This window comes from Microtus ochrogaster, chromosome 5, assembly GCF_000317375.1.
Source record: "Microtus ochrogaster isolate Prairie Vole_2 chromosome 5, MicOch1.0, whole genome shotgun sequence".
Taxonomy (NCBI): Eukaryota; Metazoa; Chordata; class Mammalia; order Rodentia; family Cricetidae; genus Microtus; species Microtus ochrogaster.
Genome location: NC_022012.1, coordinates 4,438,073 through 4,455,091, shown reverse-complemented (window position 1 = coordinate 4,455,091; position 17,019 = coordinate 4,438,073). Strand labels below are relative to the sequence as shown.

General features: G+C 43.7%; 1 protein-coding gene and 1 non-coding gene across 2 annotated transcripts in view; one reads left to right on the top strand and one right to left on the bottom strand.

Annotated features, from left to right (window-relative positions):
* Positions 1–17,019, top strand: part of Arhgap42 (Rho GTPase activating protein 42) — a 224,432-nt gene that overhangs the window by 128,617 nt on the left and 78,796 nt on the right. Inside the window, exon 4 of the mRNA XM_005346793.3 lies at positions 878–949. Coding sequence (XP_005346850.1) covers positions 878–949 — 72 coding nt within the window. The remainder of the gene's footprint in view (positions 1–877; positions 950–17,019) is intronic.
* LOC113456169 lies at positions 7,682–7,786 on the bottom strand. The gene has a single exon (XR_003377029.1). It is a non-coding gene; the product is annotated as a U6 spliceosomal RNA (small nuclear RNA).

Genomic DNA, 17,019 nt, shown 5'->3' with positions numbered 1-17,019 from the left:
TCCTCCTCCTCCTCCTCTTCCTCCTCCTTCTTCTTCACAGTGGGAGATCAGATCATTCATTTTGTTACTAGAGTCTTCTTTCTTGCTTTCTGAAAGTTGTGGTGTGTGTGTGTGGTGTGTGTGTGTGCACGCACGTATGCGAGCCATGTGCATATGTGTCACCCATGCACATATGTTTCAGCGTAGTATCATGCTCAGGAGTCTCTGTCTCTGTTGGTTCAGTTCCTGGCACTCACATCTCACATGCCCTTGCAGTGGTTTTGCTCATCCACATTGGCAGAAGCTATCTGTTTTCGAGTTCAAATGTCTCCCCTCTTGGAGCATGGAGATTAAGCACTGTTTGTGGAAATGAAATCAAGTACTGTTTTAGTTAGGGTGAAAATGCCAGGAGAGCCTTCAGGCAAATTCCAAGCCCAAGGAAACTCATTAAGTAGAGAAATCAAGCCTTATTTTATTTTGTACCCGTGGGACTCTCATGGCCTAGTGGCAAACGGAAGAGCTCTGCCAGTTTTAGGACGGTGCTCAAACTGGTGACATTACATCAATGTAATGAAAGGTATCTGTAAATTTAATTTAATACTCAAGATGCTGTTTTCATAGGTAAAACTTAGAAGAAATATAAACATTCCATCTACAGTTTTGGTAAAATAAGTACTTATTTTGATATTACCTACATTGTTGTTAATATCAAGTGAAATCATACAGAAAAACCACTCCATTATTAGGATAAGAAATACAATAGGAAATGTAAGATGTTTTAATAGAAACAGATCAGAGGATAAAAACTGCATTCAATAACTTGAAGGAATGAGACTGTTTTCAATATTATTGGCCTGAAATTGTGCATAATTTAATATATGTGCATTTTTATTTTCAGATTCAAAATGCTAATGATGTATTAATTGCACCCCTTGAGAAATTTCGAAAAGAACAGATCGGCGCAGCTAAAGTAAGTGTGGCTTTTCCCTATGCTTCAGACATTCTCCCGATGATTAAAGGCGGCATAATATCAGATGGTAACGTTTTGAAAGTTAGAATGACCTTTTAGAATATTTTATATGTTTAAAATGTTTTTTAGAGAGCTATTACAGAGTGGAATTCTTTAAAAAAATTATATTCATTTCTTCTCCTGAAGACATATAGAGTATGCCTGTGTGCTATGTGGGCTCCTCCTGTCCTGCGGTGTAGGGAATATACCTTTGGAAGACAGCAGGAGAATGAGGGTCTATAAAATTTAAAGAAGCATGTCCTTACTGGAAATAAAATAAAAATTAGATTTACTAGGTACTGAAAAATCCATCAGTGACTTAAAAAGAACTTTTATTTTCTTTTGTAATGTTTTTCAAGATGAAGGTTTTGTGGGGAAAGCTTTAAATATATTTGACAGAAAGCCTTTGCATTGGTAATCATTGATTATGGGCCAGCCAAATTTTCTCCAAGTCTAATTTTGAAATTGACTTGAATCTACTCTCTTTAACTTTTTAATATTTGCGTATTTATGCATTATTATTTATTTGTGTCTGCTCACAACCATACTGTAGCATGCGGAGATCTGAGGACATCTTGCTGGAGTTGCTTCTTCTTCTGCTGTGAGTCCCGGGGATTGAACTCTGGCAGTTAGTCTTGCCAGAAGGTGTTTTTACATGATGAGCCATCTCACTGGAGTCTGCTGCTTTAGAGTTACATCTTCCTTACTTGTTCAGTATCGTGTAAATACCTAAAATGTGAGATTTTTACCACAGAAACCACTACCTTTCACCCCACTCTTTTTTGTAAATTTTATTCTTAGACAACTTTAGACATGTGTGTGATATATTACTCTCTCTCCCTGCCACCCAGTGAACTCTTCAGCTTGCCCCCTCCTGCATTTACCCTTGGTCTTCTCTGTGCTGGGCTTTGATGTAGTCAACCAATGGCAACCATCTCTTTCCATTCCAGCAGCGGTGTTTATTCTTCTGTGGATTTCCTTTTGGTCCCCTCTCCTCCATCCCTTTTGGCTGGAATAATGCACTATCTTACTCATTGGTCTGCACATCCCCATTTTAATCTTGTCCTGCTAGATCACGTCATTCTTTCTCTCAGGAGACCTTCAGTAGTTGTGGCTTTAACAGAATATGTAATTTTAATACTATCTTACACAAGTTGGCCCCTGCTATATTTTACTGCAGAAACAGGTGTGAGCTCGCCTTCCTCTGAATGCACCTGAGTGTCCGTATTCTTGCTCAGTTCTTTCCCTCTCCCTGGAATATTGCTTACACTCCACCTTGAAGTCCTGGTGATGACTCCCACCATATGGCAGCGCCAGGAAGCAGACTTCCTCATTCAGGCCTTTCCGATGGTCTTTTCTCATCTTCAAGTGACATTTCCCCTTTTCCTAGGTCTGAGTAGTTCTAAGCCTAGTGTGCCATAATAAGTCATCAGTGTTTGTCTTGAATTAGAGTGTTGTGCACACATCTCTGCCCATTTAAAGCAGATTTCACATAAAGTGCAAACCAGAAGCCCTTCTGTTAATTAACTCAGAAAATATTTACCTCATGGTTGCCTTTGTGAGAAGTCTGATATTTGATAAGATTAAGGAACGCAGCTGGAAAAGGGGAGTTGTGATTCTTACCCTGTGTCCCTTACATCTTGGTGGACAACAGACACCAAAGCCACAAAAAGTGCCCTAAAGATTGAGACCCCCAAGGGGAGGATGATGTGTAGGTTTCTCTGAGTGGACATTAGTGGTGTGGACCTGAAGCAAACCCGTTTCCCTGCAAGGGCTCCACTTCCATGCTGACGTCTCTGTAACTGGAGACAGAGCCTCACGAGCATCCCCTCCTAGGTCTAGCATATTTAATGTTCACCCAGATCGGCTTGCAAGAAGTAATTTCAGTTTAGCGTTGCTGCTTTCTCCCAGGAAGGCTAACATTAGCTGAGGCTGAAGAAGCAGGGACAGTAACACACACAGTTTTGTTTTCTGAACTTCTCAATCACTGCACAGAACAACTGAGCATACAGAAGAGGATATATGATAATATGCCATTGTCCACTGGCTGGGATGTCAAATGTGAAGCCAGTGACGTTGTGAGCGGGAATACTTGCTTGTCTGTCATCCTAATTCTGTTTCATGTGCCTGGTGCTTTTCTTCTAAGTTGCTAAGGGATCTTCAGAAAGGGAAAAGCGAATTAAAATCCTTTGCTGGTGTGCATGGTATGCTTGTTTTCTCCTGGGGATGTGAACCAAGCATAAGTGGGGGTATTTATCTCATAAGTGGGGGTATTTATCGCACTTGTTGCTTCTCTGCCTGTTTATTTGAGGACTTCTCACTTGGCATGTAAACCTAATTGTCCGGAGGACCCTGAAACGTTTCAATCCTTCCAGTGGAATTTCTCACAAGCATTTGGAGTCAATCAACCAGCAGGAATAGGAAGACCATGATATGGATGAACCTAGCCTCTTACACAGCACTCAGCTAACTCCTCCACCCTCCCCTCAACAGGAGTGGAAAACGCTGAATCAGGCGTCTTTGGCCTCACAGTCAGATGACACTGTCCAGCTGAAGTGGATCAGAGCTCCGACTTTTATTCTGTCATGTGCTCTGTGGAGCTTTGAGACACCTGATCCTCCAATGTGGAAAATGGGGCTCTTAGTTGTGGGAAGGAGACAGCCTGGGCCGGAGAGAGGCCTTTGAGGAGATTAACTCTGGGTGATTGAACTAAGGGACAGGAAACCGGGTCCTGCTTTTCTGAGTAGCTGGAGATTAGAAGCCTTATCTATAAACAGTTGTCATGGATGTATTTATTGGAAGGTTCCTTGTCTGATAGAATACAAAGAATTGAGTTCTACTGTAGGCCAGGCCTCTTACACATGTCACTGGACTGAATGTCTGCTTTAATTTATCTCGTCACATTGTTAGTTTAAATTCTGCTAACATCAATTAAAACAATTATTATGAGTGACAGTTGCCAGCGTGTGGATGTATCCAGAGTAGTGTTCTTATGGATCAAGCTGAGTCACAGCCTTCGGTAGCATTTTAGGAATGAATTGTTCGTCCTTGACAGTTCTGGAAATCGCCTCCTTGCTCCCAGAGGAAGTGGAGGCAATGAATGCCATAGCGTCCCCGAATCCTCTTCCTGAGCAGATCCTGACTGTGAGGGTAGACAGAATCTAGCACTTCCTTTTTTTACTTTTTCAACAGCCTCTTGCTATTACCTGTTTTTGGTTACAGGCTGACCATGAACTCCGAAAGCCCCCTGCCTCAGCCTCTGAGGGCTGGCGTGAGAGGCATCTGCCATAGTATCTGGATGCATCTGAGTTCTTAGTCAGCAATACAGTTCAGAAAAACAGAATGGATAGCTATAGTTGTCACACATTTTAGAAATGGAAGTGACTTTAAGGAGGCCCAGGACTCATTTTATGGAGCACCTCCATGTTGGTGCAGTGAAGATAAGAATTTTATTCCCCACACCAGCAGTGTTTTGACTCTTCCGGGCTCCCACACTGCACTTCAGAAAATTCCCTTGAGAGATACTCAGTTTTCATTACTATTAGCAAAAGATGACTGTGACAAGTACATCCTAATTACAAAAACATCTTAGGTGTGGCCAAACCTACTCATGTCCAATCTGGCCAGATAATATGATTCCCTTACCAGTCTTTGGGATTCCCAGCACACAGTGGGTGCTGAATACTGTTGGGCCAGCCTCTGAGATTCCCAGCATGCAGTGGGTACTAAATACTTTTTGGGCCAGTCTCTGGGATTCCCAGCACACAGTAGGTGCTGAATACTGTTGGGCCAGTCTCTTTGATTCCCAGCACACAGTGGGTACTGAATACTGTTGGACCAGTCTCTGGGATTCCTAGCACACAGTAGGTGCTGAATACTGTTGAGCCAGTCTCTGGAATTCCCAGAACACATTGAATAGTATTGGAATGAGCCACCCAGCAGCTATGAAATAACTACACAGAAACTGTATTAATTGAATCACTGCTTGTCCCCATTAGCTTTAGCTTCTTATTGCCTAACTGTTATATCTTAGTTTAACCCATCTCCATTAATCTGTGCATCACCACGAGGTTGTGGCCTACTGGCAAAATTTCCACACGTCTGTCTCCAGTAGCGGCTCCATGGCTACTCCCTGACTCTGCATCCTTTCTCCCAACATTCAGCTTAATTTTCCCTACCTAGCTTTGTTCTTCCCTGTTCTTCTCTAGGCTCAAAGAAGTTCTTTATTAATCAATGGCAATCGCAGCATACAGAGGGGAATCCCACATCAGATAAAAGCAAGTTGAGAAATACTGGCCATGAAAGTTGGAAGCTATTTTCATTTCTGTGAGAAATGCTTTTTAAGACATTGGTTTGCATTTTGACAAATTTTAATGGAAGTCCCGTGAACACCCTTTGATTTTAATACAGACACAAACTGCATTAGAAGACACTGAAAAGCTTAAATCTGCTCCTTCACGTTGGTTTCATGTTGAAGGCTGTGAGAGGATGCAGACATCCCTTTGTTCTGGCTGTAGCAGGGTATACTTCTGCTTCTCAACATCTGCTTGTTACTTTGAATGTGCCTAGCGCATGCTATTTCACTTTGTAGTACTGAGAAGAGAAACCCAGGAGGAACTCAGTTACAGCCACAGAGCCCCTCTCTGAGAGCATGGCTGTGAACTGTCCTATTGTCTTGTGTATGTAAGTGAGCTCAGATCATTGTGAAGGACTGTAGATGTTCTGAATGATGAACTCATCATTTGAGTTCTTTGTGTGGCGTAGTGGACAGTCTTGGACACAGGAGGAGAGTAGTCTGGAGGGAGATGGCTTATGAGTCAGAGTGTCGGTTCTGTAGATCATCTCTTACATTTTTCTTATAGTCCATGGGCCCCATAGATCCTGGTCTGGGCTGGTTTCTCATGTGCTGTTTATGGCTGCCTAGTGGAGACTCGTCCAACAGCAACATCATGCTTGAATTCTTTAGTTAGATAATAAGCCATTTAGTAGCATTTGAATGTACCTACAATTTTCTTTATAAGTTTTTTAAAATTTTATTTTGTTTCTAATTATATGCATACGTGTGGGTCTGAATGTGGGTATGGGCAGGTAGGTGCAGGTGTGCACAGAGGACAGAGAGGCCCTCTTCTCCCTCTTCTCCCGGGAGCAGGAGCCTGAATGTGGGTATGGGCAGGTAGGTGCCGGTATGCACAGAGGACAGAGAGGCCCTCTTCTCCCGGGAGCAGGAGTTAGAGATGGTTGTGAGCCATACGGCATGGTCTCTGCAAGGACAGTAAACCCTGAGCATTGCGTCATTTCTGCAGCTCCTCCTGCTGTATCTTTGTCAGTTGAACACACTCCGAGTGTTTGCTTATAGTTTTAGCAATAGCCATTGCCATCCTTTGTCTAATCAGTTCAACTTTGATGTAAGCTCACCACTCCTCATAGTCGGCATCATAGACAGAAAACTGTTAGACTTTTCAGGGCAAGACAACCGAAGAGTGGAGACGTTAGGCAAATGGGCTGAGGTGGTGTCAGATTTTAGGCAAAGATGAGGACAAGCATACGACTCTTCAGTAACACTACCATATTTGGCACATGAAAAAATATTTATTTTTTTGACACAATTCTTTAATGATTCTTTGCAATTTCACATCATGCACCCCAATCCTGCTTACCTCTCAATCTCTCCATATCCTCCCTTCAGCCCTGCAGCATGGCCCTACTTAAGCCCTCTCCCAAACAAATCAATTCAAAACAAAATAAAACAGACAAAAACCCCACCTTGCTCTTCTATTTGTCCAACACCTCTTCATCCTAGTGGCATTGTGTGCTGTGGTATGTCACATAATATATCCTATTGTACAATCAGCCCCACCCACAAGTGTTAATCGCAATGAGTCACTGGTCTGGGTCAAGGCCTCTGGCACCCCATCATCACTGGTCCTCACCGAAACTCCTCTCACACATCCTGCTGTTGCACCAGTCATGGAGATCTTATGGCTGTCATTCCGCAGAACCAGTTCCTTCACACACTCCAGCAGGTCACAGATGTAGAAGAGTGGGCCAATTGGAGGGCCAGAATGCTGAGCTGGTCTATACAGCCCTTGGGTACCAACATGGCCACAAGTTGTGGCCTAGACCCTGGGCATCCATGTGCCTTTGATGACACCATGGGCCATGGACATCAACATAGACCCTGGCTGTGAGAGGCCTATAGACCCATACATGGTCCTCATTAGAACCTGGGTTCTGATATCAAGGCCCTGGATGGCAGCACAAGCTTCTCAAATTGGCATCACTTCAGCTGCAGGCAGGATGCCTCTTGGACCCCAACTAAACTCCCTAATTCCACATAGGGGCCCCAAACCCTGGGCATCTCCACAACCCCCGATGGTAGCATGCACTGTAGATATCAACACAGACTCTGCCTACAGTAGGACCCACACATGGCCCCTGACTGCAGATCAAGCTGACGCGACCATGGCCCTGGTGACAAGTCAGGTGAACCAGACTGAGAGAATCCCTGCTGTGGTATGGCCCTTCATCACCTAGTTAACCACTTGGGGCAGCCCCAATCCCAGGACTCCTCAGAACCCTTGGTAGTAACAGAGGCCCAAGACATCTACATGATCACGGGAACAGTAGGTCCAGAGATCCAGACATGGCCCTTGACAGCAGCCTAGGACCTGATGACACCATGTCCCCCAGTGGAAAAATATGGAACACTCTCAATTTGCATGTCATCCTTGCCCAGGGGCTGTGCCAATCTTCTCTGTATTGTTCCAGTTATGGTACGTGTGCTGTCAAAGTGAGCACTCTTCTTTCGTGTTAAAGATGGGAAGCTCGTGTGTAGAGTGAGGTCACAGAAACCAGTGCTCTGTTGCCAAACAGACTGATCTCAAACCCTAGCTGACTATAACCTGACATCAATTGTTTTCTGAACTTTAATCTCCTCCTAAATAGTAACTACCAAGATGTTCACTGTCTTTATTTAGAGTTGATGGCAACTGCTGACGTCATGTAGGTTTTCATTATAGCAAAGTCCCCTTGTCCAATTAACAGGTCAGCATGCAGAGTACTTTATCTTACTTTGTATCACAGAAGAGCCAATCCTGTGTTGATTATAGAATGTTGATAGAATGTCATTTTTAGGGGTACCCTGGATGGATGTTACTTGTGATTAACGTATTGTACAGTTTGCAAAGCAGTTTTAGAGTAGAAGCTGCCATCATTTTTAGATGACTCACCTGAAACCTCGAAAAAGTAAGAGGCATTACCAGTAACCTGGAGGTGAGCATGTGACCAGACCATTTGGGACATAGTTCTGCAATCTTGGTGCTATACTGTACCTACCTTTTTCAGTTCATACTGTGTTCACACATCTACAACTCCTTGTGAGGGATCAGCTCTGGTGGACCCCATCCCTACCACTAAAACCAGCCAGATGACATCACCTGAAGACAAAGTCATCTCCATGATAGACAAGCAACACCATTCAAAGACTCTGCGTAGAGGCTGAGGACATGGTGCAGCATTTAGATCACTTTCTGTTGTTGCAGAGGACTTGGATTCCCAGCACCCACATCGGGTGGCTCGCAGCTTCCTGAACGCCTGTCCCAAGGATTCAACATTCTCTTCCAGCCTATTAGGGCACTGGGACACGTCGTACCATACATGTCTGAAAGTTAATGCACAATGCATAAAATAAAATGTAAAACGACACCGTGTCCTAATGTATTAGCCAATGACAAAGAAGGAACATCTATAAAGCTTATGTTCTGAGTGGGATATCACCCAAAGGCCCTGCTGAACAATTTCCAACTTAAATGAGAAAAGAATTTAGGTGCTCACATTATAATTTAGTTGAACCTAGATTATAGATGAAATTACTTCTGTTTTCCCCGGGAGTGATGCTTTATGTCAGTGGCTGAAGTCCAATCCCGAGGAATGTTCAGACGTTCCCATCAGTTTTATTTTTGTTTTATCCTTATGGTCCATTTTTAGGTCCAATACATAATTTTTTAAAATTCTAGAAACATTTTCATGAGCCATATATAAGTTGTAGTTGGCTAATAGAGATCATGAAGAGCCTTGCTGACGTCATGGTGATGTTTGTGCTGTGAGATCTTGAGAAATACTACCACCATATATTAAGTTTATACATTCTAAAGTGGTCCAAATTTGGATGGGAATCAAAACTTGTTTTCTTGAAATGAAGTCTTTTTTGGTAACAAATGTGGTTTTGACAATTTGAGAAGAGAAGTTTCTTGGTAAATGGTGACAAAATTTTAAATCTTTGTTTTGTTTTGGGACAGTATCTCACCATGTACTACCCACTGGCTAGCCTATAATTTACCATGTAGATCAGGCTTGCCTCAAACTTACAGAGATAGATCTGTGATTGTATCCTAAGTGCTGGGATCAAAACTGTGTACAACCATGCCTGACTCAGCTTACATCTTTGTTTCAGTGGGCTCTAAACCCCACAGATTTCCTTCTGGCCTCTGTATTCATAGCTGCATATATACAGTCACACACATTAAACCCTGTGCACAGACGTGCCTCTGTGCACTGATGCTGTACTTGGAGCAGACTATTTGCTAAACACAGAGGGAAGAATGAATCCATTCTGCAAGATGAGTGGGGGCTGGCATCAAGCAGGTGCAGGTGTAAGCCTGGCAGAGTCCTAGGTGAGGTAAAACATGTTGGCATTCAGGAGGGAGATATGGGAAGAACATAATTTTCAAGGCAAGCCTCAGCTTTAGTGAGTTTGAAGCCACCCTGGGCTACATGAAACTCCGTCTAAAAAACTACAGCAAAATCAAACAAATTTCCAGCCCGTGCAAAGGGGAGCTAACATCCAAGGTAGCAACCGACCGAGCAATGAGGAATTGCCGTGACATGGAGTTGTTGTAATATGTCTGGGCAGCTTCCTGCACCACCAGCTTGATTAGAGCTTTTGTTCTTGTTTGTAAGTTTTTAAAATATGAACCACATTAAGTAATATTGTTTGCATGCTAATTTAGAATGTGTGTATGCTAACCGCATACGGCTGTTGCTTCTTGGGATGTTTTTTTTTTTTTTTTGCTGTACTGTTAGAAACTGGATGTTAGTGTCATGCAATCCATGAAGTGACTAAGCCGTCCGCTAGAACTCATGTGCGTGTGTGTGTGTGTGTGTGTGTGTGTGTGTGTGTGACACATGCAAATGAGTGAATGGGTGTGCATGTGCAGGGAGAAGGCCTCTCGGGCTTGTTTCAGGTCATGGCTGTCCTTGCACTATCATTGTCCAGTTTCTAGTGAACCTCAGACCTCTGGACTCTGTCTTCCTTGCAGTTGACGTTGGGTCTCAGGCTTCCCTAGGTGTCACCTTTCCCCATCTCTGTGTTGGCCATGCAGCCCTCTGGTAACTGGTTGCTTTGTGTATCTCTACCATGCCATAGTTCCTGTTCCTGTAGTGAGTGTTTGGGCACAGCCTCTCCCTTGGGATTTAGTTTGGCTTGTGCTTTCAGAGTTCAGTTTGTAGTCACTTTGCTCCGTTGCCTTTGATGGTGCAACAGGGCTGCACATGTGACAAAGGGTGGGTGACAGAGGAAGGTATCCAGGAAGCTGAGCCGGGGCAGGGTAGATGGGAAGAAAAGGGTGAAGGGTGTGGAGTCCCCTTCACAGACACACCTCCAGTTACCTAAGTTCTTTCGACAGAATCCCACTTCCTAAAGGCTCTGGCTTCTCCCAGTAGTGCACTGTCAAATGTCGAGAGGGTCTTTGGGAGACGTTCAGGACTGAAACTATAACTGCCTTTTAAAAATCATATTGCACTATCTCTTGCTCTTTGAATTGTTTAGCAGCTTCCCAAAGGGAGTGTGACATAAGAGCATGCATCTATGTCCTCTGGGGTATGATTTTCGTTCTTCCTTTCCAGCCATAGCAAATATCTCTGTGCTAGACCTTGGGTGGCTGTTCTCTCTTCTGCTCAAGGTAGCTTTTCCCTCTTGTAGAACTAATGGTCCAGTTGTTTCCTGTGATTATTCCAGAGATGAATTTCATGTTTTAAGGAAGAGGTTAAATGCTACAGGCCAAATAAATTGCTTGTGTGTGTGTGTGTGTGGCCCATGAGCGGTAAACAGTTAGTACATTTTTCATTTTTTATTATAATTTAAAGAATAATATTTTGTATCGGATGCAAATTACATGAAAGTCAGATTTAGTATCCAGCAATGAAACCCTTGTTGGAATCTAGTATCATTTATTTGTCCAATTTTTTTTCTCCCAACTTTTCCCTTTCCATCAGCCAAGTTGAGTAGCTGTGTAAGATAGCATGTGACCCACAAAGAATGAAGTATTTACTCTCTGGCTCATTATTGGGGGAAAAAAGACCACATCTTAAAATAAATTTCAATTTTAATTTTAATAATAACATCCAGACTTAAGATTCTTGGTGATTTGGCATTTGTATTTTTCTATTCTGTGTTGCAGTAACAAAATAGCCAAAGCTGCTTACAAGCTAAAGGAACTTATTGGGTTCATGATTGTTGCTGGAAAGTCCCAAAGAGACTGTGCTGGTTGCCTCATTATGCCTGCCTGGTTGTATCACGACATGCCAGATTGACAGAAGGGAACTAGACAAGCCCAGGAGGGCACCTGTAGGAAGGGAGCCAGAGGAACGCAGGAGGGGTGCCCGTGTCACATTTGATGAGTTGTAACCCCCAATGCTCAGAGTCCTGCTCTCTTAACAGAAGAACAGACCACCCCCTCGGCTTCCTGCCCCTGTGTGAGACAGAGTCCTGTGTAGACCAGGCTGGCCCCAAACTCACTATGTAGCCAAAGATGACCTTGAATTTCTGATGTTCTGACTGTACCTCTGAGTGCTAACGTCTGCCACCATGCCCAGTTTATGCCTTTCTAGGGATTGAATCCAGGATGTCCTGCATGTTGGTCAAGAGCTCTACCCACTTAGCTACATCATCAGTCCCTTCAGAGACCCAATCACCTCCCACCCTCTGAATGTTCTTCCCTCTGCCAGCTGGAACTGGGACCAAGCTTTCCACACCTTTGAGCAGCGCGCACGCTCCTGGAACCACACTCGTTTTATACTTGGGAACCATAGTATTTCTAGAAAGATAAACTTGGGTGTGACTTTGCATCTTGGTGGCTACAGCTCATATTTGTAACACAAACACCACATTTTCCCATTTCTGTTCTGTTTGTTTTCATAAAACACTTGCTCTGACACAGCCTTCAGAGTTGCTGCTCTTCATGGGTATGGTTTGCCACAGAAAAGTCAGAGGAGAATGATGAAGAACTGTTGGTCTGAAATCGTCAAGTGAAAACCACTTACTTGAGCAGATTCAGATCTCTCCCGGAATTGCTAAATATAGTGGACAATCCTCTCCCCAACACCACAAATTTTCACTAGGAAAATGATAGTTCTTACATTTAATAAATACAACATAGATTTAAATTGTGTGCACCACGTTTCCATATAGAAGCAGTTATAAATGGAGAAATGTTTCTTTGGCATTGAGGAAATTAATAGATGTATTTGTTAGTCAGAAAACTTGAAGTTTCAGGACATGTGTGCCTAGTCTCACTCGTGGAAAATGAGTGACAGTTTGCAACTGGTAAATACACTGAGAGACGTCAGGTGAAGTTTGCCATTGGTACCCACGGGAACAAACAGCTTTCACTGGCTTTGTTAACTGGTTTAGTTTAATACCACTCTTTACTGAGGTACAGTTGAAGTGTATTTTGCCTTTTGCATCTAATACATAGCCAGGCATGAGCTAAGGACAAACAGTGTGCTCTCCTGAGACATGCTTCCCACGTCTGCGTGGAGCTTGCTGGTTTTCAGACTCTGTAGGAGCCGTGAGCATGACCTCTGAGGACTGTAGAAACCCAGTGAGAAGTAGAGTGAGCTCACTGTAGAAAGATCCCAGGCATTGAAAAAACTTGCCTTATTTGGTAAATGTGACTAACTGGTTACCCTGGTGATACTGGCGAACTCACTGTGGAAATACGTTGGTCTTTAAACCACTCCTTTGTACTTTTCTTCTAGTGCATTAGGAAATAGAATGTTGAGCAGTATTTGTTTAGTTTTCCTTGGTGTATGGAGGATGGGATGGAATCAGAGACTGATAACTAAAATGCAATTCATTGACACTTCAGTATTTCCCTGTCTTTTCTGGTGTCTGAGGTCACCTGACCTCGAGGGAGCTTGGGATGTAGCTGATGTCTTTCAGAACAGTACTGGAAAGGTTTGGGAAAGCAACTGCATGTTGCCGTCTGCACCCTGGCTGTGCCCCTGAGCTTAGATCTCTGTGTACTGGGAGTGTGGGAGGGACCTGTTGTTCCACGTCCTTTATCTTTTTTTTTTTTTGTTTTTTTTTTTTTATTTATTTTTTTTTTATTGAGAAAAGGAAAAAAAAAACAAGTTTCCACCTCCTCCCAGCCTCCCATTTCCCTCCCCCTCCTCCCACCCTTCCCCGTCCTTTAATTACCCGCTCAGGAGGTTCACTTTAAAAGTTTTCATCTCCTTTTGGCTGTGTCCTGGGTCTAAATTTTGAGAGATTGTTTCAGAGAAGAAAAACAGTTTGGAAACAAATAATCAATGATTTGAATGTGGGCTCTGCCAGGTGTGAAATGGCAATCTCTGGGTTGCTGAGATGTTAAGGTGATAGCAACCCTTCTTGAGGTTATGGGATCAACCTGTATGAAGATTCCTGGTGCCGTGAGGACATATCTGTAGTTCTTCCTTTCCTGCCTCTCCCCTGCTCTCCCTGGGCCTCAGTTTCTGCTCTCTCCTATCTGTTTATAAGGACTCGCTCGTGTCTGCAGCCCCATGATCAATCCTCCCTCCAAATGTGGGGCTGAGGCCTGCATGTTATCCCTGCCATTACCAGAGAAATTTTTTGGTCCCACCTCAAACTAGTCAAGGCCTTCTCCAGAATTTAAGGCACTCCCTGGTTGGTTCAAATGCATGCTGGAGCCCAAGCCCTGCTTTGTGTGGTTTGCTCTGCTCTGGTGAGGAGTGAGGCCCTTCCTGCATAGGGCTTCATCTTTGGATTGGAAGTGCCTGGATGGCCAGAGAGGTGACAGAACTGTTAAGAATGCCTTTCCCTGGTTCTGCCTATCTGATGTTATGTGCAGATGAGAACGTCTGGACTGTCCCACTCCTCTTGTCTGGTAAAATTTCCTGACACCTCAGAGAATGGTATTCCTTCTTACCCTAAGTTATTTATTTAATCAACTAATTTTGTCTCTGATGGTTTGGTTGGTGCTCACCCATGTGACTGTGGATGACTTCTACAAAAGATGGTAGCATTTCTGTGTGACTAGTTGCCATGCCCCATACCCATATCCTTGATTTAGTCTCCCAAACCCTCACTGCCTGTGTCAACCTCGATCAAGTGGACTAACTCTGGCTCATTCTCTCTGTCCTGTCTGAACTGTAAGGGGATTCTTCTCTGCTGTGAGCTGAGCCTACCTTACCTGAGTGTGGTGTTCATACACAGATACACACACACACACACACACACACACTGAGATAAATACATACACCACATACACCCAGAGACAGGCAGACATACAGACAGACACAGGAACTCAGACACACAGACACTGAGACAGACACAGACTCACACGCATGGATACACACACAGAGACAGGCAATACAGACAGACAGACACACACAGAGTTTAAGTTCCATCATGGTTTGAGGTCCTTCACACCATGTTCCTATGGGATCTCCTGTCTCCCTCATCTGTTATCATTTCTCTGTCCTCTCATTACGGCTATGGGATCTCCTGTCTCCCTCATCTGTTATCATTTCTCTGTCCTCTCATTACGGCTATGGGATCTCCTGTCTCCCTCATCTGTTATCATTTCTCTGTCCTCTCATTACGGCTTTCAACTGAGAAAATTATTAGGTAAGAGGAATAAAGTCTAAAACAAAACTTGGATTCAAATCGTCAGCTTGTGTTTTATCCTGGGATCTGGGGTGTCTTTGTTGTGACTGGACACTTGTCTCTGTCCATATGCTGCCTCGAATGTGGGCTCCGTTCGTCCTTTTATCTGTCTGACTTAGCTGCTCCACTCAGCTCACAGTATGGTGTGCGTGTTGGCGTTGGTATGACTCGTGTCTGCTTGCTCATTAATACTGAAATTCTGAAGATCAATAGCCTTGGATGCTTAATTTGGGGGCTGCATGAATATTAAATATCCTTTTCTTTCCTTTGTACAATGTCGGTGATTAAAACAGGCCTTGAGCATGTCGGACAAATATTCTACCACTTAGCTGCGTGCCCAGCTGGGAACTCAGAGAAATAAATAATATGTAGGAATGTTAGAAAAAGTGACAGTTTTAGTATCTGGGGTTACAGGAAGAAGCAGTGTTCTTTGTGGCCCTTTGTGGGGGGGGCTTGAGCAACCACAGAGGTGGGTGTGGTTGTCAGAAAGCAGTATAATTTTAGAGAACAGTATCTAGGGTGGTTTATTGTGTCCAGACCACACCGAACCATTTAATGCTTGTTATTTAACAGTTTGTACCTGGAGTTCATCCTTAAAATTCAATTTATAATTAACATTATAAATTCTCTGACTAAATCCCTGACAAGGAGCCACGTGAGGGAGAAAGGGTTTGCCTTGGCTCGTGGTTTGAGGTGCAGTCTGTAGCAGGGCTGACGATCCAATGGTCAAGTGGCTGGGTGTTGGCCAAGACAGTGAGATCATGAGGCTGCTTGCCCATCCACTTCCCACCACTTCCCTAGGAAGTAGGGAAATGTTGGTGCTCTGCTCGCTTCCTCCTTTCCCCTCTTTTCATTCATTCTAGAATGTCAGCCCCTGGGATGTGGCTACTCACATAAAGGACCAGTCTTCCCTGCCTAAACCCTCTAGAAATGTCCTTTCAGAAACACACAAAAGGGATTTAAGAACGCCCTTGGAGTGTCTTAACCCAGCCAAGCTGTCAATCAAAACCAGTCATCACAGGCACCATTAGAATGAGATTTCTGCGAGTGTGCACCCCAGAGCCATCGACCTTGCTTTCCTTGAGAAAGTGGTCTGGGCTCACTGGTTAGTCCAGGCTGGGCACAGAGCCCTAGGGATGATTCTGTCTCTGCTGCCTCAGGTCGAGGGTCAAGGGTCACAAGCACGTAACATCACTCCTGGTTTTATGCTTTAAAGGCAAACATGTGGAGTCATCTTCCAAGCCTGGTTGTTTTAGCCTTTGTTTTAGCTAGCTTAAACCGGATTGGCCCTTTCACCCCAAATACCTCAAAATTGAATCTACCTTTCCTACCTCCTTTTTCTTTTCATCTGTCACATTTTTTTTCCTGAGAGCCTGCCTTTAGTAGCTAAGAATTCATCTTCATAAACAAGCCTATAAAACTAATAAATTTAAAAGATGTTGAAAAGATCCATTTAATGTTCCTAACGAGTTGGTACAAAAATACTTGGCAAGAGACAGGGTGAACTCTCTTGACGGTGAACTCACAGAATGAAGATGTCACTCTTGAGGCACGGGAGGGCCCTAGCACTGTGCCCAGAGTTCATTTCAGGTCCTCTCCCTCCACACAATTCCCTATCAATTTGTACATTCCACTGTGACTTTTCCATAGTGAAATTTATAGCTCCTATTTCAAAATATTTCCAAATTCTCTCTGGGTAATCTCCCCAGAAAACGAAGAATGACTCAAAGCCACTTCTGGATTCAGGAGAAAAGTGAGGTAGTTTTATGTTTGTCTGACTTTTGGGGATGGGTTCTTACACTGCAGGAAGAACCTAAAAAAAACAAAGAAAAACAATGAGTAGTTAAAATACCAAGAGAAGCTGGCTATGGCACAGAAGCCTGTGATCTCAGAATTTGGGAGAAAGAGACAGAAGGATCAAGACTTTGATGCTAGCTTGGTTGTAAATCAAGTTCCTGTCTCAAGTTAACAAGTGGAAATAGCACAGAAGAGACAGGGCCTGGTTGGCCATGTATCACTGAAAAAGGACAGGGCCTGGTTGGCCATGTATCACTGAAAAAGGACAGGGCCTGGTTGGCCATGTATC